The sequence below is a fragment of the Hoplias malabaricus genome, chromosome 6 (genome assembly GCF_029633855.1).
Source record: "Hoplias malabaricus isolate fHopMal1 chromosome 6, fHopMal1.hap1, whole genome shotgun sequence".
Lineage (NCBI taxonomy): Eukaryota > Metazoa > Chordata > Actinopteri > Characiformes > Erythrinidae > Hoplias > Hoplias malabaricus.
The window spans coordinates 29,150,656-29,177,617 of NC_089805.1; the positions used below are offsets into that span (position 1 = coordinate 29,150,656).

Genomic DNA, 26,962 nt, shown 5'->3' on the forward strand with positions numbered 1-26,962 from the left:
ATATTAATGACAGTTTTTTCAATTACAAAATGTCATTTATTGGTTATGGATTCTGTTTTTTGGTTTTCAGAACTTCACAACTTATTTTGACGCCATAGTTTTCTACCCTTTAAGAATAACATTCTAGGTAAAAAGAAAAAAAAATCTTCCTGCTGAAAATATTTTAACAATTTTAGGGGGGGTAATGTTGTAACAATGTTATCACTAAACATTTTACAAATGTCTTTAGATAATTATATCCCAATAAACTGCCCACTGAAAACATTTTAATAATGTTAGGGCATAAAATGTTCTACCAATGTTATCATTACACATTTTAAAAATGTTTTTAGAGAACAGAACAATCTAGGAACAAAAACCTTCCCATAACATTATAACTGTTACCATAAAACATTTTTAAAGAAGTTTTAGAAAATGTTATCCTAGCTTTAAGAAAAATATTCTGGGGGAAAAAATCCCACTAAAAGCCTTAATGGAGCACTGCAGTTAGGTTCTCAGAATGCTTTTAGAACAAAAAAAATCTAGATGGATTTAAAGAAGCTTCAAATGAGTTTATACTTGAAAACCTGTTATTTTTAAAAGGGTAAATCACTTATTTGGTATATTTACTCATTAAATTAATTTAAAGGATTCATGCTTTCTTTTTTGTTTAAAAAGGTTTCTTGGTCTACTACATTTTGTTGAAAAGCATTTGCTCTTAACAATAAAACAGACAACTTAGAAGCTCAAAGACTTTTACATTTCACTGTGTATTTATAAAAAACAAAATGGACTCCACTTTGAAAGTATTGTTATTTATACAGAAGTTCTCTGACAACATTTCATTTCAGAAATATTTTATTGGTCATGTAGTTACAACTTTATAGATTGAGCCAATCTGTTTGTGACTCCTCTGGCACGCTGAAATGTTAGTCCATGGAACAATTAGCATCCTGCTAGGTGCTAATGTTGAAATTCTGGATGAAACAGCAGCTGGTGCAGTTTATAGCTTTAACCACGGGCACACATTTGGATGACAATTATCCACTGTGCTGTCAAAATGAAGATTCAGTCACAAGTAGATTGTGGGAAGCCCCCTTTCTTTCTCCTGTGTTTGTTGATCCCTTCAGGTACTCTGAGCATGGTACTCCAGCCAAGGCTTACGATCATATTCTGCAGAATCCTGAGGCCACTTTATGAGAGATGGTGTCTGTCTGTGAACATCCCCTCCCTGTCTAGCTTTTTGTCTTATCATTTGAGCGTCTTTCTCTCTGGCTCAAGCACGCTCAAGATCTTTGTACTTCTTGCGCAGGACAGACACGTGGTCCTTGAAGAGAACAGGATCCAGGCGAAGTTGAGAGTGCACCAAGGGCATGTAGCCAAACCAGCTAGCAAAAGTGTTGACACAGTCCTGCCTCTGATTAAAGTGCTCAGGGGTTGCCCACGGGGCCATATTCGTGCTCTGGAAAGAGAGGAATGGAAACAGAAATGTGGTAAATGCTGTCGTTTGTGGCAGTGATTCCCTGGTGCCTCAGAGCTAACATTCTTGATCAAACTTATCAGCTATGAAGCCTTCATTGTGCACTTGAAATGTGGAAAGTCATATGTCAACACGTAGCATACACTACTGCCAATGACTATTGTCTAATCTAACATATAACAGGGATGTGGCCAGGAGGTGGCAGTAATCTGTATAGTCTGTATTTGTCATCTGTTTAAACGGTGTGTTTACTCTTAATTATAAAATTATATCAACAATGTTTTAAGTTGTTTTATGTTTAATGTTTTTTTTTATTTATAAATTACACCCAATAATACACAGCTCATTAACTATTTGTAGATGATTTAGACCAAACAGAAATAACTAAAAAATAATTACATTTCAATTACAGTTGCAGCCTTAGTCAGGAAAAAAAAAAAAACTCAAAACAAAATATTGCCCATATATCATTCAGCCCTTGGACACACTATAAAAACACTGGCTGACTACGGACCAATGACATCCTAATAGTTGCTAATTGTTGGCTTGTTACAGCCCTAAAATATGCAGAGCAAGGGTGTACCCTGAATACTGGTACTGTAATGCTGAGTGGTGACAGAATTATCTGGGCATTTCATGCATGCAATATTATCACTCTAGCTCACCTGTGGACCAGGCATCTCCTTGTACTGCTTCCTCTGGGCCACTTTGATGGGTGGCAGGTGAGTCACAGACGACACCAGGAAGTTCATCAGAATGTCCTCACAGTTTGAGGTGCGGTCCACTAGTGCCCGTAATGAGGGGGGCAGGTAATGAGAAAACAGGTAATGGTAATACCTACAGGAGAAAGAAAAGCTGCATAAGCATATAACTGACACAAAGTGCAGTGCCAGGATTTTGGACCTGGAAAGGTAAAACTGAAATGTGGAAAATCATATGAACACATTTTCCCCAGATGTTAAATATAGTCATATTTAGTTTCTTTAGATTTCCTCTGGTTTGACAAGGCTAATAGTGCCAACAAGCAATAGATGCTTATACCTCACCATTTAGCAGGCCTGGCCTTGTCTGACTGACAAAATTAAGCTGCACACTATTGTTGAGGTAAGGGAAAAATGTTTTTCCCTTGCTACTTATGAATTTATTCCCTTCATAAATCGTATATTTCACTTGCAAGATCAGGTTCCCATGCATCAAACGATTTAAATTTATTTGCTTCATATGCATTTTTATTAGTTGCGTTAAAAACAGCTGAGCTTTGTTTGAAATTACTCTATACGTCCAACATTTTTCGGGGGCCTTGTCATCCAAATTTTTTTTCTGCAGTGAAAGCCTTTAATTTTCGGGGAGGTCTATTAATTAGATGCTGCCACATTTCTGTGATGCTTAGATGATGGCATTTAGCCAGGACAGCATTAGTGAAAGCAGGTACTGATATTCGGAGAACTCCAGAGAACTCAGTTTCACTGGTCCTCAGCCTAATTTTGGTGAGGGGGCTACACTCTAGTTTACAACCTTCAAGATGATGTCTGGCATTAGCATGGTGATCTTAAGCTTATGTATTGGTTTCTTCAGAGCTTTCCATTACATTACATATTGGTGATTATACAAGCTGTGTATACAACTGCATGTCTGTGTACACAACGGGCACAACTTAAAGTAGAAGAACTCTTTAAATACAAACAGTGTCTACAAACCTTTAGACACTGTGAACATGGGTATTGTGTCTATGAACTTCTACCTGTGATAGAAGGCTGCTCCAGTCAGCACAATTGAGTACTCATTAGTCCATTTGGAGGTGTAACCCCATATTTTCTTCACAGGGTCCCAGAAGTGGCTTCTGGGAGGATACCCCACAATCCTCTCAGGGAAACTCTGCCACACATGGAAGGCAAAGTTGACCTGAAAAATCAATTGAAAAATTATAATTAGGGTGTTCCAAGAGACACAGCTAGCTACAAAGGCTTTGGGCTGTCAAGGGCTTGAGCTCACATCCGGTTGGTGTGACTGCCATCTGTTGCTGGAAGTAGAAAATTGGCTCTGTTCTATGGGTGGGAAGATGGCCTACAGTGGCTTAGTATCCTCCTACAGTTACTACATGTCTACAGCCTTTACTGAGAACAACATATAGACTAAAACAAAAATAAAAAAATGGATATCTTAGTATCTTAGAATGAAAGAGACTGAACTTCTCTTGAAAGCAAGTCTCCCACTACTGTACTGGACACTGCAATAAAAGCACAGATTGGGCACATTCATTCATTGACTGTAACCACTTATCCATTTCAAGGTCCGGAGCCTACACAGAATTTTTGGATGCAGTCCTGCCCAGGGTGACACACACACATTCACTCACACCTATGGACACTTTTTTTGAGTAACCAATCCACCTACTAACGTGTGTTTTTGGACCCATGGAAGGAAACTGGAGCACCCGGAGGAAACCTACACAGACACGGGGAGAACACACCAAACACCTCACAGGCAGTTACCTGGAGCGGGAATTGAACCCACAACCTCCAGATCCCTGGAGCTGTGTGACTGCAACACTACCTGCTGCGCCACCGGAAGATTGTGCACATATAATATGGAAATTTAATTCTATGTTTAGTTGAGGAAGGTTTTGTGTATCTTTTCTCCAAATTCAAGAAGTGTCAGGAGGAAGCTCTTACCTCACTAGTCAGTAGCACCGTATCTTCATCCAGGCTCAGCACTGCTTCAGTCTCAATGGTGACATGGGGGAGGAAACGGCTACTCGTCTGTGGAAAACAGACACAGAGTAAGCCTTGGAAAGTGGGAGGTGGGGGGGTGGTTTCCTTTCACACATGGACACAGCTTGACCGTGCTCTCATTCGGAAACACTTACTTTCCTTCTGCCATCTGTGACGAGGAGAGGCACTGGCATGGGTGGCCATTTGCTGCGATGAGGGGGTGGCTTTTCACTGTTCCACAAGATGATGATCTGCAGAGAGGCACATAGGAACCTGCTCACTATTCACTAACATTACAGTATTTACCTGTAGTCACCTACACACAGAAGAGCAACGTGATGACGTTTTATTGCTATTGTCATCTAAATGATTTAGAACTTAAAGAGCTCTTAACTGCATATTTCACTATAAAGAAGTAATGATTAGCCCTCTTTAATTGGATTAAGGGAAGTGCAGTATGTGAACTGTTAAATAAAAACTATTCGACTCAGTTGATGGCAGTTTTTAAATGTGGCACTGCTCGTGCACATATCACTTGCTCACTGGTTCAAATTTAATATTTTCTGTCATGTTAAATCAACTTTGTTGCAGACACATGTACGGAAAGACTTATATAATAGAAATGAACACAAGTAATTTCTATCGGTCCAAAAATAAAAATTGAGAACACATTAGTCACACTTTTTTCACAAACAGAATACCAAGTGATTATTTTATAATTTTTACTGCCAAACTAATTAATGAATAAAACAACAAAATAGCTTAAACTGTGCTGTGTATCATGTTGTAGTATTTTGTATAGTATTTTGAAATTCAAGCAAAACACTAAAGTGGAATAGTACATAACATAATACTCCATTCATAACAGAATGCCATGAATGAACAACTGAATATGCAGTACCTGTGAGCAGTATTTTGACTTGGACACCACCTGTAGAAGCTTCATGATTGGTTGGGACTGGGACACTAGAGGAGATGTCGCATGGATTACAGCAGTAAACTCCTGACCAGGACTGACCCCTGCGTGTGTAAAATACACAGAGTGAGACTAGCTCAGAAAAAAAATGCATTAGATATTATCTATATTTAAACATGATTTTGGCATTAATTGCTGCTTTAAATTGCATCATCAGTTGAAATACACCTTAGTTAGCCACGTAGACATAAAGTACCCCCCCCATACCTTCTGTCGACTACTATCAAGTATTTAAAAAACATCTAACTAGCAGTGGTCCTGTGGTCAGAAACTGACCACTGGCAAATGACTCAAGGATGACAAAGACAAATTGAACATAGAACTTACAATGTCATTGTGTCTAACAATAGGCATTGAAAGCTTCCAAAGTACTGAGGTGACTTTTAGTGTTTGCTTAGTGGAAAATCTGAAACTCCTACACTTTCAGACACTCTGGCGAGTTATATATTGTAAAAGGGTTGTGTAACTCCTTCTACCCGCTTACCAAGGCTCAGGTAGTAGAAAGGGTAGTGGGCCAGATGTGTTGAATATTCAGGCAGCACCACAAGACCCCCAGGCAGGGCATTCCACATGAATTTGTTCCTGGAGACATGGGCATACACTCTGTCCTTGATGATCTGCCAGATAGACATCAACACTCATGTTATGTAAGCCACTTAAATTTTCTTTCAGTGTCTTCAGCCAATGTATGTATTTATACATGTATGTTCTTGATCTACTAATGACGTCAAGAAAATGGCATCAGTGACCCTGCTGAAAAAAAGGTATCATTTAAGTTTAAGTTTCATTTCATTAAGTTTTGCTTTACTAAAGGAACTAAATGTGTCCTACAGGAAACTAGAAATTTCTATTGTTCAACATTGAGAATGAACCACACAAAAAAAAATAAAATAAAAAATAAAATAATAACATATATATATTAAAGATATGGAACCTACTATAAGCTCTGAAATAAAACAACCGATGGGATACATGGGATAAAATGAGACGTTCAGATTTTAGTCTGCTTCTTGTGTAAAGACTTTTTCAGCAGGGAAGCATGCATGTCTGCTCTTGGTCAGTAGAGGGCGATATTGCCTCATGCGTTTGTTTTGTCAACATCAACATTGAGCTTGGTAATTAACCTGAAGAGTAAGGACTAAGTGGGTGCTAATGATGCATATCATTTTAATCCTTGTTTTAATTTCCCCTAAGTGTATGTGTCCCATAACATTCCTGCTGTCTATAGGTGACAGGAGAGCCACCTTTCACTCACCTCTAAAGTGGTGAGAACAATTTTGTCCACTGAGGAGAAGTAGGCCTCCCACAGCATCTGCGTTCTCTGCCGTAGAGCCAGAACCCGGTCAACATTCACAGCTCTCACCGTGGATGGCACCTGATGAGAGAAAGTGGGTTTACAAACAGAAGAAATGCCAAAAGTTGTACATGAAAATGCCCTCCATCTCTATGATACTTATTTTTCAAAAACATTATGTGATAACATGCATCTATATTAGAATTGTGGCCTGGGCTGATTTCCAACAATGGTATCCAAAGTTAATATCTGGTGCAGATTAAACATTTTTTATATAAAATAATGTATAAACCGGAGCCAAATAGATCTGCATTAGCATTGCAAATAAATTGTCTGTAACAACTAGTATCCAGCACCACAAGAAAAGACATAATTAAATACTGACCAATTTCCAATTTATCTGCAGATAATTTTATGCCAAGGTTTGTTGCTACTGAAATAATTTTACTATAATATTACTGTTTTCTAATCTAAGAGGACCATTTAAAATAACATAAAGTATAACAAAACACAACAATAAATATGTACAAAGATCTACGCTGTATGAATAGATATATTCAATAGGTATGTATCTGTTTATAATTGTGCAGTGAAATAGCACATTTAATGTTGGTGTTAAAGAATAAACAACTACACAGTTGTGAATATATCTTTGCCAACAGAGAGAGTAGTTATAATAAACTGTGAAACATAACCTTAGTGAAGGTATTTGTAGCGCAGTAGGGTGTGGAAGTAATGTGAGTGTCAGGCTTATCTGATTTAATATAATGATAAGGTCAGCAGCATATTGTGGGTGTTGTGATTTGTGATCTTAGTGCTGTCTCCAAGCAATATGTTGTGTAAAAAAAAAAAAATCTGTTGCATAATGGTCCCTTTACCACAAATATACCAACATGTAGCGCACCAGATAAGACATCGTTGTGACACTTTTTAACACACAGTTTGGTGTGTTCTCCCCGTGTCCGCATGGTGCTTTGGTTTCCTCACACATTCACTGTATGTGTGTATATCTGTGTGTGTGTTCGTAAAGCCCTACACTAAATTGTTGTAATATAATTACTTGTTAGTTATTTTGGCCTCAAACATCCAGTGCAAACATAAAGAAGCTAAATTTTAGGATTTGAAATTAAGTGACAGTTTGATTTCCAACCAAATAGCCATTTTAAGAGGTCAATCTTTGTCCTTTACACACCTAATTATGAATAAAAACAAAACAGTGTCTCAGAAAGCCTATAGCTCAGTGGGTGTTAGCTGGCTGTTTACCTGTAACAGCAGTCTCTCATCTCCCTCGATGACTGCCTGGTTCCACTGGATGACATCAGAGAAGGGCAGCTCCCAGCCGTTGCTGAGCAACACAGGGATGCAAGCAGCCTGAGGGACATGCCAGAAAGAGACAGGAAAGAGGTATACAACATTGTTAGCATCTGCAGCATGTAGCTTCTAGGGTTGTTGCCGACAAAACAGGCATAAATCCCCAGGCCCTGAAATAGAGATGTTGTGCATTTTATGAATTCCCGTTAGGGACAGTAATCATATTGAGTTTGGAGCAGTGTGAGAGGGAGTCAGGACATGAAAGTGGTCCCATGAGTCCAGAGTATGACTCACTCTTCCTATAAAACCCCCTGAGAGACATAGCCAGGCTAGCGTTTTGTGTGGAGGACGCCTGGTCTTCTAATTAAACAGCATCTCTGCATGGAGTTGTAGATGGGTGGAAGGATCGGTTCAAGGGGGTCCATGACTTACTGGAGTACAGTTTGATGTTCCCCATCCCTCTGGTTTACTGTCAAGTTTTGATGTTGCTCTACTTTCTCTTTGCATTTGCTTATTTGTGTTTATTTTCTTCCCTTCCTCCAGCATGTAGCCTATTCTGGTCTATCATTAGAATTTTATAATTAAATCACAGGAGAGTGTAGCTTTAAGAATGTGTGGAGATCAAACATGCCCCCCGTCTGGCGGCGTGCAGCCGGGCTTTCATCCTGAGCAGGCTTTAGAGGACACTAACAGTGGACAGTGGACAGTAAATTGCTTTCAGGTAACAGATTGCTGTTTGGGCCTACAAAGGCCAAAGCCAGGGCCTCAGCTGTTTTTCACACCCAAAGGAGGTGAATTAGATTAAAGGCAGCCGGAAAAACCTTAGTCCACTGCAGAGACAAAGTATGAGCATTTTGTCTTAGTGTCCGAGTGTGAGCGCGCCAATAGATGGAACAATGAGTATCAGAGATCAGAGTGTGTAAGAAATGTTGTGTCTAGCTGGTGTGTGTGTGTGTGTGTGTGTGTGTGTGTGTGTGTGTGTGTGTAAGAGGATGTTCTAGAACTTTCCACAGTGCTGATAATTGCCAGTTCTTTCTGTGGCTTTGGCTGGCACCAAAGAAAAGACAAGCTCAAAGAGGAGTGAATGGAAAAGCAAAAGTAGTATAGAGAGACACACAAGAGTGGACTTGGAAGGAGAGAGAGAGAGAGAGAGAGAGAGAGAGAGAGAGAGAGAGAAAGGGAGAGAGAGAAAGGGAGAGAGAAGAAGGGAGAGCAAGGAGGAATTATTGTGAGGGGCAGAGCTGGCTGCCAAACCCAGTGTTTTGTGGATTTGTCCATTCAGCAGTGAGGGCACCCTGCGCGAGTTTCCGGCCTTTTCACACACAACGCCAGGAGGCCCAGGAATACACATGCCTGGGAAGTTTTTCCACTCAACACCTAATGTGTTGTTTATCTAGGAAACTCCAGGTCCGTTCTGGCTTTGTGAGTTTTTCTTGCCACAAGGTGGTCAAGTCATTCTTTGCACCGCCTACGGAGAAGTGCAGCTGGTGAAACACATGTGGCTGACTCCAGGTCAGATCATGGTTCACTGTAAGGTCAGCAAATACATTTGTACCTGCAAGGACTCCAGGAAGCGAAAGGATCCCAGGCGTCGTCCACGAGGAACCAGGCAGAAGGTGGAGTTGTGGAGCAGCTCCTGATAGTCAAACCTGCACAAGTGAGCACAGAGAGAGCCAGAATAAGTCCAAACACAAGATTTTCTTCATACAGTAGAAAGAGAGCTTTGTTGTCCATTGAGAGCTGCTCTGGCACGGCTTGAACCACAACCTTGCTGAGAGATGTTATGATCTGGGCCAGCCACATCCCTGCCTCAAGCTGTTGTCCCTGGCAACCATTTAGCATTACTAAGAATACGCCAAAGAACCCAAATCCATCGCCTTTGTGCGATTGTCACTGTCAGGTGATTAGTGAGTTCGAGGTGCAGGAAAAAAGTCACTGTTGACCCAAAGCGAGCTAATGAGTGTGGAAGATAGGGCTTGCATAACGGATTTGATCTCAGATGGAGGCAGTATTAGAACAAGACATACTGAGTCCATAGCTACCGTAAAATAGAGACAGATTAACCAAGGTTGCTTAAAATTGTACTTTTATTGCCTAAAATCTAATACTGAGAAATGGTGAAAAAAAAAACTGGATGTGGGACAACTTTTAATTAATCTATTGCTTTCATAAAAAAATTCATTTGGTGTGAATTTTAAACAGGAAGCTCTGAAAAATATTCTTAAAAAGCTTCTATAATATTGATTCAGCTCCAGTTTTAATATTCTCAACTGCAATAGCTTAACCTGTTCCCAACTGTTTTCATGACAGTAAGCTTTTCACCAACACTCTACAGTTAAACAGTATAGAAAATAGATCTCAGTGGTTCATTAATGAAGAATGAGCAATTACTGAATACTTTTCTTAAACCGTTTTAGAGAAAAATAATATGAACCTAGGCAATTCAATGCAAAAAAGTTCTGAGAAGAAATGAGAAAAGGGTCTTTTTCTATACTCATGAGTTGCTGCGAGATATTCAGAGCTATGCATATACATAAATGCTTTATAAGTCAGAAATGATCACATTTTGAGCCAAATAGTTTGAAAAAATATATTACTGTATATAAAACATCCAAAATGATAATGTCTTCAAACGTAAATGCAAATAGATGTGGCATGCCCTTATGGAGAGCACTTGCATAGTATGGGTTACAGTATATAAGTTTGCCTGTGGCTGCTAGCTGGCCACATTTGGCTTTTTTGCTCTTGTGCTTTTACTGTAAGACTGTGAGACCCCTCATTTTGCTTGGCTTGGGTGGACCCTATGTGGGCAGAACTGTTCCATTGCTGAAAGGACCCAATGTTCCCCTGCAGGCCGGCAGAGCATGGTGACGGTGGTGAAGGCTGGCCTCCAGCAGGAGAGCAAACACCCTGCTATAAAAGCGCCTCTATCTCCATTCAGTGGAGACATGTTTATTTACTGCTTCAGCATGAGAGTAAACACATCCACCATCATCTCGGCCCCTCTGGCGCCCCCCTGAAAACCCCAAGAGTGTTCAGAGCCAACACACTGGTTTGTCTAAACATGGGTCTGAATCCAAGCACATAACGTGTTTTTACTTAAGCCCTACTTACATGTTTTGCCATAAAATTTTTTATATGTATATATTAAACATAAAAATTCTTCATCTCTGAAATGTTTAAGAGCATGTATAACACCCATTTTCTCCTATTTATTTTTTAAAATAGAGTTTAATGTGGAATGTAGGTTTAAAATCATAGCACTGACACCTCAGTCTACTCAGTCAATATAAGCCCTTTAAAATGATGTTTCATTTTTAGTTTCGTACCGGTGCTATGAGGCTAATGCTTATACCACAACTGCCACAAGTCATAATGCAGTTGAATCAAAACGCATATTTTTTAATGTTTTTGCTGTTTTTCAGTCATTACTCATCTACAGTTCCATTGCCTTTAGCTGTAAACTGAACTCCCCTAACACACACAATGCCTCCAACACTGGGAGGGTGAGGATAAGTATTTGATTCCTCCAAGACATCAACCTCTCTCAGCCAATGCATTCTGTTGGCACTGCTGTCCAGGCCCTGACACCTGAAATCCCACCATGCTAGGGGAGAGCACAGACTGTCCAAGTTTGTTACATTAGCTGACATCACACTTAAGCCCCTTTCACACACGCACTGTAATCCAGAAATGTTACCCGTAGGAGTTATATGTGTAAATGCGACCACCCGCCCCAGTCATCTTCTTTATATGAATCGGTATATATTAAATACTTACAGGTTTTTTCTGGTACTTAAAAACTGGGGACTATGAGTGTAATTTCTGATGGGTAAGTACACGTTAAGATGCGGGCTGTATTATAAGGTGTTACTCAATATAACTCCTATATTAATGGTAGATTACTGCTGTGCGTTTGTACATTTTAAGGTACATTTACACTGTTTCCCTTGTTTTCTGACAGTGCACATGAAATAATTTTCTACCAACAGGATTTCTGTCAGCGCATGACATTCTATCTATAAAACAGACAGCACTACATTGCAAAACATACATTGCAATTTTCCACCAACGGACAACAACATGTCATTAGGTCAGATGTACTTTCAGGTGAGTGTGTGATGAAGCAGCCTGCATAACATCAATGGGTGTCTATAAACTTCCACTTGTTCCTACATCAGACATTTCGCTCCAGCAAAAACCTAAAGAAGCCAATGGACACAAAACGTTTTTGACTGATCATCTAAGGTAAGGTTGCCCAAAGTTACTGCTTCAAAGACACTATGGATTGTGTTAAACCTTAATTAAGAACACATTTATAGACATGGTCTAAACCAGTGGTTCTCAAACATTTTTTATACCAAGTACCACCCTTTATCAAACCAAAACCTTCAAGTACCACCTATGATTTTTTACCATAGAAACATGTGCAACCCTGGTTCTTCCTCCGTTCTGGGGTCATAAGATGAAATTATTTAAAACAATTACTAAAAATTGTAGAGATAATACAAATAACTAGACAAAGACTGAACAAATAAAGACTGAATGTTTTAAACACAATTATATATTTATGAGAACATATAGAGTTTATATGTAATAAATGTTTTTAAAGAAATCAAAATGAGAAGACGTGAATGTAATATCAGTTATGGGCTTTAATATGCTACAGGTGAAAACAGTGCAGCGGGGGCTTGGGGCAGGTTCTCACAGTGGCTCTTTGCACTTGTAGCAGGTGAAGGAGAGTTCTCGCTTAGTTTTTCTCTATTTTTGTCTCTGGACTTAGTCCTTCTGGGCTTTGGAGTATTTCTCGGCTTTGGTCTTGGCTTGTTTTTCTCATTTTTGCTTTGCTCTTTTTATAATAAAATCCAAATCGCTCATGTCTATCTATAGCCTTTGTTTACATCCAGTAAGCAACTGAAACTGGGTTTTCTTTACATGGATTTCTCGAAAAACTGGGGGATCACGTTCCCTTCCTGGAAAAAAGTGAAGTGGTACTTGGTATAAAAAATGTTTGAGAACCACTGGTTTAGACCATGTCTATAAGTGTGTTCTTAACTAAGGTTTAACACAATCCATAGTGTCTTTGAAGCAGTAACTTTGGGCAACCTTACCTTAGATGATCAGTAAAAAATGTTTTGTGTCCATTAGCTTCTTTAGGTTTTTGCTGGAGGGAAATGTCTGATGTAGATAATGACCAGTGGAAGTTTATAGACACCCATTGATGTTATGCAGAAGGCTTCATCACACACTCACCTGAAAGTACATCTGACCTAATGGCATGTTGTTGTCCGTTGGTGGAAATTTCAATGTATGTTTTGCAATGTTTTGCAATGTAGTGCTGTCTGTTTTATAGATAGAATGTCATGCGCTGACAGAAATCCTGTTGGTAGAAAATTATTTCATGTGCACTGTCAGAAAACAAGGGAAACAGTGTAAATTTACCTTAAAATGTACAAACGCACAGCAGTAGTCTACCATTAATATAGGATATTGAGTAACACATTATAATACAGCCCGCATCTTAACGTATACTTACCCAGCCCTAACAGTGTATCTTCTCATCTTTTATAGTGTACTTTCTCACGACTTAAAGTGTATTCACCTGGTACGCACAACAACGGTGTATGTATTTTTCTACAACACAAATTAATTTCATTGGGGCGTAATTATGAAAACACACACAGAAGAACTATAGATTTTCAGTTATGACTAAATTCCTTAATTAAGTCGGAACTTTTTTGAGATCATTTGGCGTACCACCTCTTGCTGCTTCACATACCACTAGTAGTACGTTTATCATAGTTTGAGAGCCACTGGTCTAAAAAATTCAAGAAAAAAAGGTAACACTAGCAAATAGCTATCAATTTCTGCCTTGTGGCTGTGGAATGTGTGTAATTGTGTGCTGTAGTAAGCCACAAATTTGACAGTTCTGCCTTGCAAGTCAGTATGTTTCATCCACCCTGGTCTATATGTAATGTGAACATTACACAATTTACATTTCTCTTGCTAAAATTTTTATTTAACAAGGACGGAAGGAAAAAATCTGGGCTGGCTTCACAATATATTGAGTGTAGTGTCTCATGTGGATTTGAAGGTTAATTTGTGGGTTTGCGCCCCATTTAGGCCTTTTTAAAAAGGCTGTTTATTTATGCTGCTAGTAGCAATGCAATGGGAGCTGTTTGGGGAATAAGTGGATGATGGATAAGGTGTTAAAGCTAGCTTTGTTTGACTAGGAGCAGTTGAGGTGTTCGCTGTTTGAAACCTGCTGAAAGAGTAGAGCCATTTCACTGATACAGCAGAAACTGTAGGAGAACTCAGTGTGTGATCTTATGTATGTTAATGTATGTATGCCAGTGTATGTAGTCCATGTGTCTAGATGCATGGACATCTACATATGGCAAATATATGTGTGTGTGAATGAGGAAGAGTCTAGACTTTAGATTAGCTGAGACCCACTCCACACCCCACTCTGTGTTTTTGCAAGTCTTCCTCTGTGTATTTTAATGAAGCCATTTACTCAGAAGTAGTGGAACAAATAAATCATTTAACAATGTTTTGTTTCCACAAGCTAATAAACAACCCTTTCTCTCTTGCATTTACCAGGGCTGAGCGTGGAACACAGCCAGGCTTGCTCTACAGTGCTAAATGCATGTGTGTGCTGTTTGTGTAATACGCTACAGCTGCTGTGGGACACTAAGGTGACATGGCGCGTGTCTCCAGTCTGTAATGCTGGGGCATGACCCACTGATAAAATGTGAATGTGTGTTTGTGTTTGAGTATGTTTGTTTGTTTGTGTGTGTGTGTGTGTGTGTGAGTCTGTTTGTGCCCATAATCCACTCAACAATAATATGTGCTCATGTGTGGCAGGGGCATTTATTTGTCTTGACGTCCGAGTGGCTGCATGACATGTACTGAATGTCAGTAGTGTGCATGTGCATGTAGTTGAGTGTGTGTGTTATGGACAGTGTTGAAAAGTATGCTCAGGAATAGTAATTATTTACCAATTGCTAATTCTGCAAATGGTTCTGGTCTTATTTTCCAATTTATGATAAAAACAATAATAATTCTAATTGCTTTTCTGCTACTCTCTAAACCCAGTGCAAATGGCTTTAGGCAAAACACAGCCAGCCATGCATCATTAAAATAGTTAACATGACTAAACAATAAAACTAGAACCCCCCCCCCCACAAAGTACATACACAGGCACAAATAATCTGTTTAGTTTACTCATCCATAATATTAACATGGTTCTCTTAGTGACTAATGCCTAGTAGAACTATTATCAAGTCAATAACTAATGTGATTACAGATATTCAAATTGCAAATAAATGTAATGACTATTTCATTACATGTAAAAACTCATGACCTTTCTGCAGTTTTACTACAACATTGTAAGACTGCTAACTCCAATATTGAATTCACATCCTGCTAATCTGTGAAGCACACTGGCACTCTCACACCACAAAACTGGTACATGAACAGTTTATATGAGCTTTGTGTGTGTGTGTGTGTATTTTAATGATTAGTGTGCATACACTACTTTCTGTAATGAATGCAGGCCTCCAGGTGAATGCAGTAGTATTCCACAAGAATGTGTATTTATAAATGTGTGTGTGAGTGAATATGTGTGTATGAGTCTGTATAAATGTGTGGGTCCTGGCACACATGCACATGTTTACTCCAGTGTAACACAAAGACGCCTCACAGTCGAGCTTCCAATCGCTTGCGTCTCTGGGGGGAAAAGCTTGTTAAACATTTAGAAAGGAATATTCAGGAAATCCTCACTGGAGCAAAGCAGGATCAAATCCAGCACAGAGTGGAGTGTGTGTGTTAGGAGCAACATCAGCTACTCACTTCTGTTCTTCAGTAATACACTGCATCTCTAAACCCATCCGAAAACAATTCAGACCCATCTCCATAAATCCCTGTTACTTTCTCTCCTTATTCTTTCTCCTTCTGTCTTTGTTTCTTTTACTCTCATGTATTCTTTCTTTCTGTTTTTCTATCTATTTATATTTCTTTCTTTCTTTCCCTATTTTTCCAGTTTAACTTTTTTCTCGTACTATATGTTTCTCTCCTGTCTTTGTCCATTGTATCTATTTCTTGCTGTCTCTGAATGTCTGTGTGTCTCTCTCTCCCCCTTCTCTCTCTCTCTCTCTCTCTCTCTCTCTCTCTCTCTCACACAAACACACACACACACTGACACTCAGAAGTTGCCGCTCTCCAGCCGCTGACAACAGCTGAGCAGCCAGAGAATGTTGGGGAGCGATGTTACACACACAGTAACAGCTGCCTCCAGAAAGAACTCCCCAGACCTCTCAGTGACAGAGAGAGAGAGAGAGAGAGAGAGTACCTGTTTGGGAATGCAGGGGGACGGAAGAAGGGGATAAGGATAACATTTTTTAAGCCTTGTTGAGCATGTTGATACGCAGATTTAGAAATTGTAATGGATATAGCTGTTTAATGAACCTATTCATGCTGTTTTTTTTGTGGGGGGGGAGGGGGCTTTTTCCTCTAATGGGAAGTGTTAACTTATATTCATAATAATCAATAATCAAAATAATAATAATTTTAACATTATATAAATAAACATAATTTGACCATGAATATTCATACTTTTGCATAAAACTGTATAGTACATTAATAATGACTAAGGATTCATAATAATAATTTAAGGATTCATTACACTCAAAACAACTGAGCAGCATGCTACAATTTTTCATTTGAATGGAGTTTTTGCTCAAAAACTCATGGAAAAAAACATTAGTGGGCGGAGCTTGGATAGGTCAATTATGCTGCTGCTCTTTCTATTATATAATGGATTATGTGCATTTGATGTAGTCAGCTACTCTGCATGTGAAAGGGGAAATCATTTTCCTGGGAACATCCCAAACACAATTTCTCCATATTTCTTGTACGCAGGCTTCCTGTAAGCAGAAGCCTTCCAACCCACCTGCCTCTCTCTGATCTCATTATCATTGATGCTCTGGCCAGACAGGCTCCAGCAAGCGCTCTCTCTCTCTCTCTCTCTCTCTCTCAAACACACACACACACACACACAAACACAGATACACAGCAGACAAGGCCCATCTATGTGATGGACAGCCACCAGTTGTCCACTGATCCTCCCCTCTCATCCGTATCGGAAGCGCAAAGGTCATCTGTCAATCTCTCTCTCTCTCTCTCTCTCTCTCTCTGTCCCTCTCTCTCTCTCTCTCTCTCTCTCACACACACACACACATACACGTCCTCCCTGTCTGCTTTGTGTTTGTGTGGGATTAAGTTTTTAATCTCCAAGCTAGTCTGCACTGCATATGTATCATCCGACAATGCAGCTCAGGAAGACAACAGCATAAGACTCTTGAACTAAAGCATTTGCTCTGAAAGCAGTGCTGCTTAAACATGTACTTCAAAGCTCCTGATTGGGTCTGGGTGTGTTTTTTTGTGTCTGTGTGTGTGTGTGTGTGTGTGTGTGTGAGAGAGAGAGAAAATGAGCAAGAGGGGTGAGGGTGATTCTACTTAATAATCATTGGATTAGGAAGCATAATTTCTGATCATCTAAATCCTAAACTATAAGAACACTTAGCTTTAACGCGTGCTAAAATCTAAAATAACAGTCATTTTTTGCATCACAGTGATACTGCTGGTCATTTATTTAGATGACTAATGCCCTATTTACAAGGTGCCTAAAACAAGAAGTCTTCCCTGGGGGGCTTACAATGGAGGTTAATGGGGCACGTTCAAAGCTTTAAACCGTACAAATATGCCCGTTTTCATGCTGCCAAGAGTACCGGCTTAACCAAACATGTCCTCTAGGTGCCCTCCCTAAGCATTTATGCCATTGATCTGGAAAGAATGTATGTGGTGGGAGGGGTGAAGTGGAAATCCAAATTGTTTTCAGTGTTACTGGAATCTCCCTGAGAATGGATAATCCAGTCGCTAAAAATTTCAGTCAAGCACCTAGAGTAAACATGAATATTCAGGGTTTTGTTCTCCTTTACCCTTTACTCCATGCGACCTTGGGTTTGTGAAAAGGGCTATATAAGTGTAACATATTCAGTCATTGCCTGTAACCGCCTACCTAGTTCAGTCTAGCAATGAGCCAGAGCCGAATCACTGGGCACCTGTTTGACTCTGCCTGGGCTGTTTAATCTCATAGTTTGTAGGTTGGTACAGTTGCAATCAAAATGATTTAAACACATAACTGAAATACATAATTGAAAATTATGTGTAATAATAACATTTCCAAACTTTCAGTGGTGCGAAATTAATAAAAAATAATAAAAAAATAGAACAATTTAAATAGCAAAATACAACTTCAAAATGCCACTTTTAATGACTCCTGCAGTACAAGACAGAATCACTCAAACACACATGATGGAACTAATCAAGGGCTTCATTAGTTACATCAGCTGTGGTTGAGAACAAAACACAAGAGAAACTCATGAGAGTTCATCAAAAAGTTAAGTGATCATTGCCTTACACGAACCAGGAGGATACAAAAAGCTAACAAAAGCACTGAATATTTCTAGAGATAGCATTGGCATCATAGTTTGCCTGTTTAAGGTTAATGCAACACTACTTGGAGGTAGTAGAAAAAGGGCGCTGACACCAGCCACCACCAGATTCCTGAGAAGGCAGTTAGTCAAAAACTCCCTAGTGACTGCAAAATACCTGTAGTGAGATTTGGTGAGGTTTCACAATAAGGCGTATAACAAGATGTACACCCTCTACTGACCCAAAGGCAAAGAACAAGCTCCAACATGTTCAGAAGCATAAAAATAATCCAAAGAATTTTGGTATGCTGTTCTACAAAGTACAGAAATAGAACAGGAACTTTTCAGTTTTATGGATCAAGTGGACTGTCTGGAGGAGGAAGGATGAAACACCTTTCCTACAGTGAAGCATGTCTGTGGCTCGCTGATGCTCTGGTGTCACGACCGGGTGGACTGATGAAGGCGGACACAAACGCAATAACAAGAGATTTAATAGAAATAAGAAAACCAAACAAACTGAGACAAACAATGGACTGTACAAACAAGACTGAACTAAGGTTAACAGACACAGGACTAAAAACTAAGCTAGGACTAATTAAACAGAATAAACACAAAAGCCTGCAAACAGACCAGACAGATACAGAGAAGTTTCTAACAGATCAGAGAGATACAGAGAGGTATAAACAGACCAGAGGGTTACAAACAGACCAGACTAGAACAGTACAGGAAGGTACAAACAGACCAGGCAGACACAGACCAGAGAGTTACAAACAGACCAGAGAAGTACAAACAAGGTATAAACAGATCAGAGAGATACAAAGAACGTACCAACAGACTAGACTATACAGATTCAGAAAGGTACAAACAGACCAGAGAGATACAAGGAGATATGAACAAACCAAACAAGTAGTTGAAATGTCCAGAGACACAGGTGGAGACACAGACGAGAGGGTGTAGCTAAGTCGGAGACAAGGGACAAAACAAAAACAGAGCCATGTGCTAGGAGGAGGGGAGACAGACAGCAGGAAAACACAAGACAGGGCCAGAGCATGACATCTGGGTTTCTGGAAACCTGCGGCTTGTGGAAGACAAGATGGATCACTATCAGGAAATCCTAAGAGAAAATAGCATGCCTTCTGTGAGAAAACTGAAGCTTGGTTGTCACTGGAACTTCAAACAGAAAAGTTATCCCAAGCATACCTCAAAGTCCACCAATGCTTAATTTCAGAACAAGTCCTGGAAGATACTAGAGTGGCTGTCAGTGTCCTGACTTTTGGTGGGATTTGAAGAAAGCGACTGCTGCACGCAGACCCAAGAATATTAGTGAACTGAAGGCCACTGCCTTTGAGGAAAGAGCTAAGATTCAACAGGAACACTACCTGATGTCTGGCTATGCATTATGTATGCAGCAGGTCATAACAGCTATAGGTTGCTCTACTTAGTAGAATTGTGTATTGAATTTGGAGAAACTGCTTGTTATATCAGTTGTGTTGAGCTAAGTTGTTAGATTTTGCTAATGAACATCATTTGCAATGGGTGCTGTATTATTTTGATTGCTGTTGTAGGTGTCCCAGATATTAATGTGCACATGCAATAAAGGAGTGATTTTTTGTTCATAATATGAATTGGAAATCGTTGTTTAACATCTATGCTGGTTAATTCAATTCATCTGTCAGTTGTGCTTTGAGAAAGGCTGGGTCTACTTTAATCTCCTTTATTTGGTAGAGATTGAATATTTCGGAATGTAGTAATTTATTTAATTTTCACAGTTTTGTTATCCTTACACAATTTATGATTAAATGATCAAATGTTGACAAATTAAAGAAATTTAAAAGAAGGTAAAATATCTTAGTATAGACTGAAATGACTTATTATTAAATGACCTATTAGCTTTAAAGCAGGGACAGATAAACTGATGGCTGGGACTGAACAGAAAGCTTTAAGGTTAATAACAGAATAATAAACTGTAATTTTATGATCTTAACATCCACTGTGTGGCTTTTATGGAAATCAAGTCTCTCCAAAGCAAGTTACTGAAACTGGTGTCAGGGGTGACGAATAGCATGACATTATATTGATACATAAAGACAGGATCCGACATCAAGTGAAGAGTTCAAAAGTTAAAAGGTTTCATACCAATGAAACTAAGGGAGTATACATATTTAGTGGCTTAAGAGGAAGGCCTTCTCCTGAGGCAGTTCTGTCTTAAAAGCCCAATTTTCAGACTGGGTTCACTGCCGAAGCCATTTTTCCTGTGAATGTTTATGAGGCAAAGTTCAGACTGACCTCAGGTCAGTGGTGCAGTGCTCTAGCTATAGGCTGTGGGTGGGAACAAAGATATAGTGACAGGTTGGGTTTCAATGTGCAGAGAAATGACAACTCACAAGCTCCTCTTACCCTGAACTAATAGAGAGAGAGAGAGGGAGGGAGAGAGAGAGAGAGAGAGAGAGAGAGAGAGAGAGAGAGAGGGAGAGAGAGAGAGGGAGGGAGAGAGAGAGAGAGAGAGAGAGAGAGAGAGAGAGAGAGAGAGGGAGGGAGAGAGAGAGAGAGAGAGAGATAGAGAGAAAGCAAAAGAAAGAAAAAAATCATGGCACCAGAGACCATCCAAGCCTCAATGTAAGAAATTTCTTATTATAGCAGTAACTAGATCCCATCCCATCTATCCCTCCCTCCCTCTTTCCCTCTCACTAGTCCCTCATGCTCTGTGCTCTTCTCCCAATTCCTCTCCTACTTCTCTTTCTGTCTGTCTAATCTCTGCTACCACAGCTGCAAAGCCAGAATGTTGCCGCTGTGCTCTGTGTGTGTGTGTTTGTGTGTTGTGCGCAGATGTTTTAATCTGATTGTACGTCTGAGTTTTGTTTTGTTTTTCACTCTCACGGTGGGGCGCAGCACTGACTGTTGCAGCAGCATCACGATAAGCTTCTCTCGTTTTTCTTCTGCCTGTCTCCCTGTCTCTTTCTTGCTTTTTCCCTCTTCATGACTCAAATCCTCTCTCTCTCTCTCTCTCTCTCTCTCTCTCTTAGAAACCTGCACGGCTTATGAGTCATTTGACAGCGCTGTGTCACACTGACATTTCTAAGCACTCACGTTAGCTCTCTGTACTAACACACGATTTTGTTTCCCGCTTCAACTCATAGATTTATACAACTAGTCTATCTCTCTGTTTTCTATATTTTCAGTATGAATATATTCTTTGTAAAACAAACAAACAAACAAACAAAACAAACCTGCAATATTTGGAGCACAATATGTTTGTTTTAACAAAAGCATCATATTTCTTTTTTTAATCAGAAAAGGCAAATTATATTTCTTGTACAGATGTTAAAATTAGGTTTACATTTAGGGCTAGGCTTAGAATCATTCATTCATTACCTGTAACCGCTTATCCAGTTCAGGGTTGTGGTGGGTCCAGAGCCTACCTGGAATCATTGGGCGCAAGGCGGGAATACACCCTGGAGGGGGCGCCAGTCCTTCACAGGGCGACACACACACACACATATTCACTCACACCTATGGACACCTTTGAGTCACCAATCCACCTACCAACGTGTGTTTTTGGACTGTGGGAGGAAACCGGAGCAGGCCCCTGGAGCTGTGTGATTGTGACACTACCTGCTGCGCCACCCTTAATAAATATAAATAGGCACAAATAAAATAAATACAAGTCATATATTAGTAAGTGTATATATACATTGATCAGCCATAACATTTTGACCAACTCCTTGTTTCTACATTCTCTCAGCTCCACTGACCAGACAGGAGTAATTTATGGTTCTATAGTTACAGACTGTAGTTCATTAGTTGCTATGCATACTTTGTTTGCTACCTTTAACCTTGCCCTTGCCAACTTATCAGGACTCCCGCTGGACCTCCACCTACAGATCAGATATGATAAGGGAGGTGGATCATTCTTAGTGCTGCAGTTACACTGATGTGGTGGTGGTGTATTAATGTGGGTTGCATTGGTATGACTGGATCTGACACAGCAATGCTGCTGGAGGTTTTAAACCAACTCGCACATACATGGACACAGGATGCTGTTGCTGGATATTTTTGTATTTTTGGTTGGTGGACTATTCTCAGTCCAGCTGTGAGGGAGTGGTTTAAAAGCTTCAGCAGCCCTGTTGTGTCTGATCTAAACATATAACCTTTATAAGAGGTTATAAAACCCTTGTCACAGAACGATAATTGTACATATTACATATGCATATCATAGATTTAAGATTCCCCTCCACAATAGTAGACAACCAGCAAAGATCATTCCAAGAGCCAGGTGTCTAACAGTTCAGGAGGTCACAAAATAACCCAGGTAACTTCTAAGCAAGTAAAATCCTTTCTCCAAATGCCTAAGGTTTATGAGTCCACTATCAGGGGAACACACCTGAATGCTATTGAAATGATGTTTTGTGGTTGAATAAAAAAGAAAAACACAGCACTAAACATATGAGTTTAGTTTAAAACACTGTGGCTGTAGTATCCTGGTTTATGCCTATTTTGCTGCATCTGGGTCAGGACAACTTGCCATCATTAATGGAACAATGAATTCTGAATTATACCAGTGAATCCTAAAAGAAAATATCAGGACATCTGTCTGTAAGCTGAATCTCATGAAAATGTGGGTCATGCAGCAAGACAACGGTCCTAAGCACACTTTGGTATAAGTCCTTCTACCAAAGAATGTTTAGAGAAGAGTAAAGTCCTCTGACTTTAATGCAATCAAGTGTTGCAAAAGATCTGAAGTGAGCAGTTCATGTGAGGGAACACACCATCATCCCAGATTTGAAGCTGTTCTCAACAGAAGAATGGGCTAAAAATCTTCCAAGCTGATGTGCAGTGCTGACCAACAGCTACCAGCAGTTTTATTGTAGTTATTCATCAGAACAAAAATGTACACATCTAAAAATCAACTTTACAAGAGAGGTGTAACAAGACTGAAATTTAAATCATTTTAGACCATTGCTATTTGTTCATAACAATCTGCCAATACATTTGAAATGTCAAAAACGTATTTACAGACATCAACAAACATGTTTATGTGAGAACTTCGGAATTTAACATAACATGCAAACCAGAACAATAAACAATTCTTTGAGGTTTAATTTGCACAAAAATTTGCGTGTATGGGCTTTTTTTCATAGAAAGTAGTGAGTTATTTCCAACACACTGATTCCATACCTGTCTTTATTTATACCTATTTTGCAATTTATATGATTATGCATTATACCTATATTAGGAATTTAACCAATACAACAAAGTCTGTATCCAGCAAAATTATAAAACCAATCCTGTGTTCATTTAACTGAATCCTTCTAATCCTTCTAACTGAATACTTTGGATTACTTAAAAAACAAACTATAAAACATTACAAACTTCAAGTCCAGATACTGTATGAAAACCAGTTTGCATTTATGAGAGAGAGAGAGAGAGAGAGAGAGAGAGAGAGAGAGAGAGAGAGAGAGAGAGAGAGCGAGCGAGGGAGAGAGTGTGTGTGTGTGTTCCAGACCAGTGCACAGGAAACCACATGGCTAAATCCAGCACTGTTCTGCTATTTGTCCTGGCCTATGAACCGAGGCCTCCCACAATGTGCTCAAATATACAGCCCACTCTCTCCCTGTCATTAACTATATACACATACTCTTTGTGTGTGTGTTTGTGTGTAAGTATGTAAGGGTGTATGCGTGTGTGTGCATTTTATATCCTCTTGTTACAAAGCCATGTATATTCCTCTGTTCTCTTTCTGTTTTATTCTCTCTTTTTTTCTCTGTTAATTACAGCAGGATGGGGATAAAAGGCCTAAGCTCTTTAATCTGGACTGATACGACCTTTCCACCAGCTGATCCTTTTACAACATTACACACACACACACACACACACACACACACACACACACACACACACACTTACAAACCCCTGTATGGTTACATATATTACACACACAAACACACTCTTAAGTACACTCTTTGTTTAGATATATTAAAAAGCATGTACTACATATATTTATTGTATGTAAACTTACTGTATGTGACTCTGAGTATACTACAGGGTTAACATGATGTAATTAGAGACGTTTTTATGTGTGCCACTGAAAATGCTCTAGTAGGGAACACACAAAAGCTACATCATTACTAGGTAAATTTAGTAAAGGATCACAGCGGGATAGCCAGCTAAAAGCTCAGAGGCAAAGTGCTGTGGGTGGTGTGTGTGTGTGTGTGTGTGTGATTGTTAGTGTCGGTGAACATATGTAGGATACTGAATGTACGTGGCAATGTTACAGTGGTGTCACAAAACTGTAGACACAGATCAAATCTCAAATCTCCAAGACACCAAGTTCCTATTTGAGTTATTTTATAGCTTATTACATTTAATAGCTATAGTCTATAGGGAGTAGCCATTTTCAAGTAAGAAAAACTGAGCTTTACATCTCCCCTAAGGTATATGATCCTACAACCACATCTTTATTTTTATTTTTATGATTGCAGATACACATGGAAAAATAATGGATAAAAGCAGGATTTCTAAACTTACAATCAGGTCCAGACATGTTTTAACATCAAGAATTGCTTGAGTAAGATTGGGATATTTAAGTTATTATGCTGTGCCCAGTCTTGTTTTGTGGAAAACATACCATCCTTTATATTGTTCCATATCCATATTAAATGTAATGTAAAGCATATAATATTTTCAAATGTGAATAACCATTATAATTAGTGATTTAGAATTATTTTAAGGTGCATATGCATTGGAACAAACATTAAATTATGCCCATGCACTCTGTAGAAGCTCCAAAAGCAAGACATATATGGGGCACATGACCTTAAGATCAACATGCCTGTTGCCAAGTGATATAAAACCACACAGGATTTGGGCTGTACAGCAGTGGAACACTATTCTCTGGAGTGATGGCGCTCCATACAAATACAATGACTAGCTTTTGGGATTCAAAAATTAATCCTACAATATCAGTACCTGACCGTACTAATACTAATTACTAATAGTTCTCATATGAATAATAAAGTAGAAAGAGGAGAAGTTTTAGCAGAACGAGAACAAATAACTTATAATGCACTTAATATTTAAAGATCTGTGAGTAGGTGTATTTTGCCATATGAAGTATGTACACTGTAAAAATGTAGATTTTACTGTGAAAACCTGTCAAATCGTGACAGTACAAGGCTGTAAACTCTTAGACATTTTCAATATAGTTTCTGTAAAAGTGAAATACCATAAATATTAACCAAAACACATTTTCACATCTCTTTTCTGTGAAAAATGCATTATTCCAATGTTAAACACTCTTGCACTGTGTTTATATTCAATAATATTCATGTAACTGGCAACACTGTAATTGTTGCATTTATTTTTCTGTGAAAAATACATTTTGTTACCGTTAAATACACAAACTGTTATGGGCGGTTCAAGTGCCCCTTAACTGGGTGGAGCTAGGACTCATGGGGGAGCTCCCAGCATGCCTAGAGGCTTCCACTTAGCTTAGTTTTTAAATTTTTTTATTTATTTAAGGTTTTTCGTTGTGTGGGGCTTTTAATGTTGGGTTTGCATGAGTAATCATTTTGTGTATTTGTGTGTATGTTTGGGGTTGATGTGTGATGATGTGTGGTGTGTTGGTCAGAGGAGGTTACCATCAACCAAGCCCAATTGCTACCTGTTTCCAAGCCCCTATCTGCAACCCTTTTAAGGACTGTATAAAAGTTGCTTATTAGCAGTATGGCAATGTCTCAGTGTCCATCCTTATATTCATCACAGTGGTAAAAGTTGTGTTTATACAGTTAAATAATGCTAAAATAAAATAATAGTAAAAAAATATCTTTTACATTACAACTGCATATTTTATGGTGAAATTCTGACAGTCGCAGCTACATAACCACAGTGCACATATATATATACATATACCAGTCTCATACAAATTGTTAAATATTATAGGATCCAGTGGTGTCTATGAATTCAATGTAAATTCATTCATTCATTCATTATCTGTAACCGCTTATCCAATTCAGGGTCGCGGTGGGTCCAGAGCCTACCTGGAATCATTGGGCGCAAGGCGGGAATACACCCTGGAGGGGGCGCCAGTCCTTCACAGGGCAACACAGACACACACACACACACACACATTCACTCAATGTATTTATTAAAAAAAAAAAATATATATATATATATATATATATATATATATATATATATATGACAGACACCACTGGATCCAATAATATTTAACAATTGGTATGAGACTGGTAAAAGAGTTACTTTTTTTGTCACTGAGTATCATTCAGTTTTCATTAAGCATGTGATGTGTGTAGGGAACTGTTATGACAGCCAGACCACTCTCTGACGATGTCTGTGCGTAAAAGGCTCTGAACTGAGTCTGAGTGCTGGGTGTTCAGGCAGGAATGTTGGCTGATAATGTCAGGCAAGTGTGAAAACATGGAATATGAAAGGGCCGAATGGGACCTCTTTCAGACATTTAGAGGGGTTCAGGTCACGCCCTTTGGCTGACCCCCTGAGCACTGTTACAAATTATCTTTTACCACAGTATTACTGCTCTAGGTGAAGGTTGGCAAGCTGACTTTAGAAGAGAAATGGCTCATTTTGTAGCCTCACATTCGGCATTTTTAAAAGCAATTATATTATTCAGGCCCAAAAAAAGGGGATTCAACTAGCAGCAAGTCTATGAATATTCAGAAAGACTATAATTATTATTTA

The 26,962-nt window shown here is 39.1% G+C and overlaps 1 protein-coding gene across 1 annotated transcript in view; it reads right to left on the reverse strand.

Moving 5' to 3' along the window:
- Window positions 1–784: 784 nt before the first annotated feature.
- LOC136699318 (exostosin-1c) overlaps window positions 785–26,962 on the reverse strand; it is a 74,283-nt gene continuing 48,105 nt past the window's right edge. The window contains exons 4-13 of the mRNA XM_066673939.1: window positions 9,307–9,400; window positions 7,704–7,811; window positions 6,402–6,521; window positions 5,631–5,763; window positions 5,072–5,190; window positions 4,326–4,421; window positions 4,132–4,218; window positions 3,201–3,361; window positions 2,125–2,296; window positions 785–1,441 (exon numbers count right to left, since the gene is read on the reverse strand). Coding sequence (XP_066530036.1) covers window positions 1,256–1,441; window positions 2,125–2,296; window positions 3,201–3,361; window positions 4,132–4,218; window positions 4,326–4,421; window positions 5,072–5,190; window positions 5,631–5,763; window positions 6,402–6,521; window positions 7,704–7,811; window positions 9,307–9,400 — 1,276 coding nt within the window. The 3' untranslated portion in view covers window positions 785–1,255. The remainder of the gene's footprint in view (window positions 1,442–2,124; window positions 2,297–3,200; window positions 3,362–4,131; window positions 4,219–4,325; window positions 4,422–5,071; window positions 5,191–5,630; window positions 5,764–6,401; window positions 6,522–7,703; window positions 7,812–9,306; window positions 9,401–26,962) is intronic.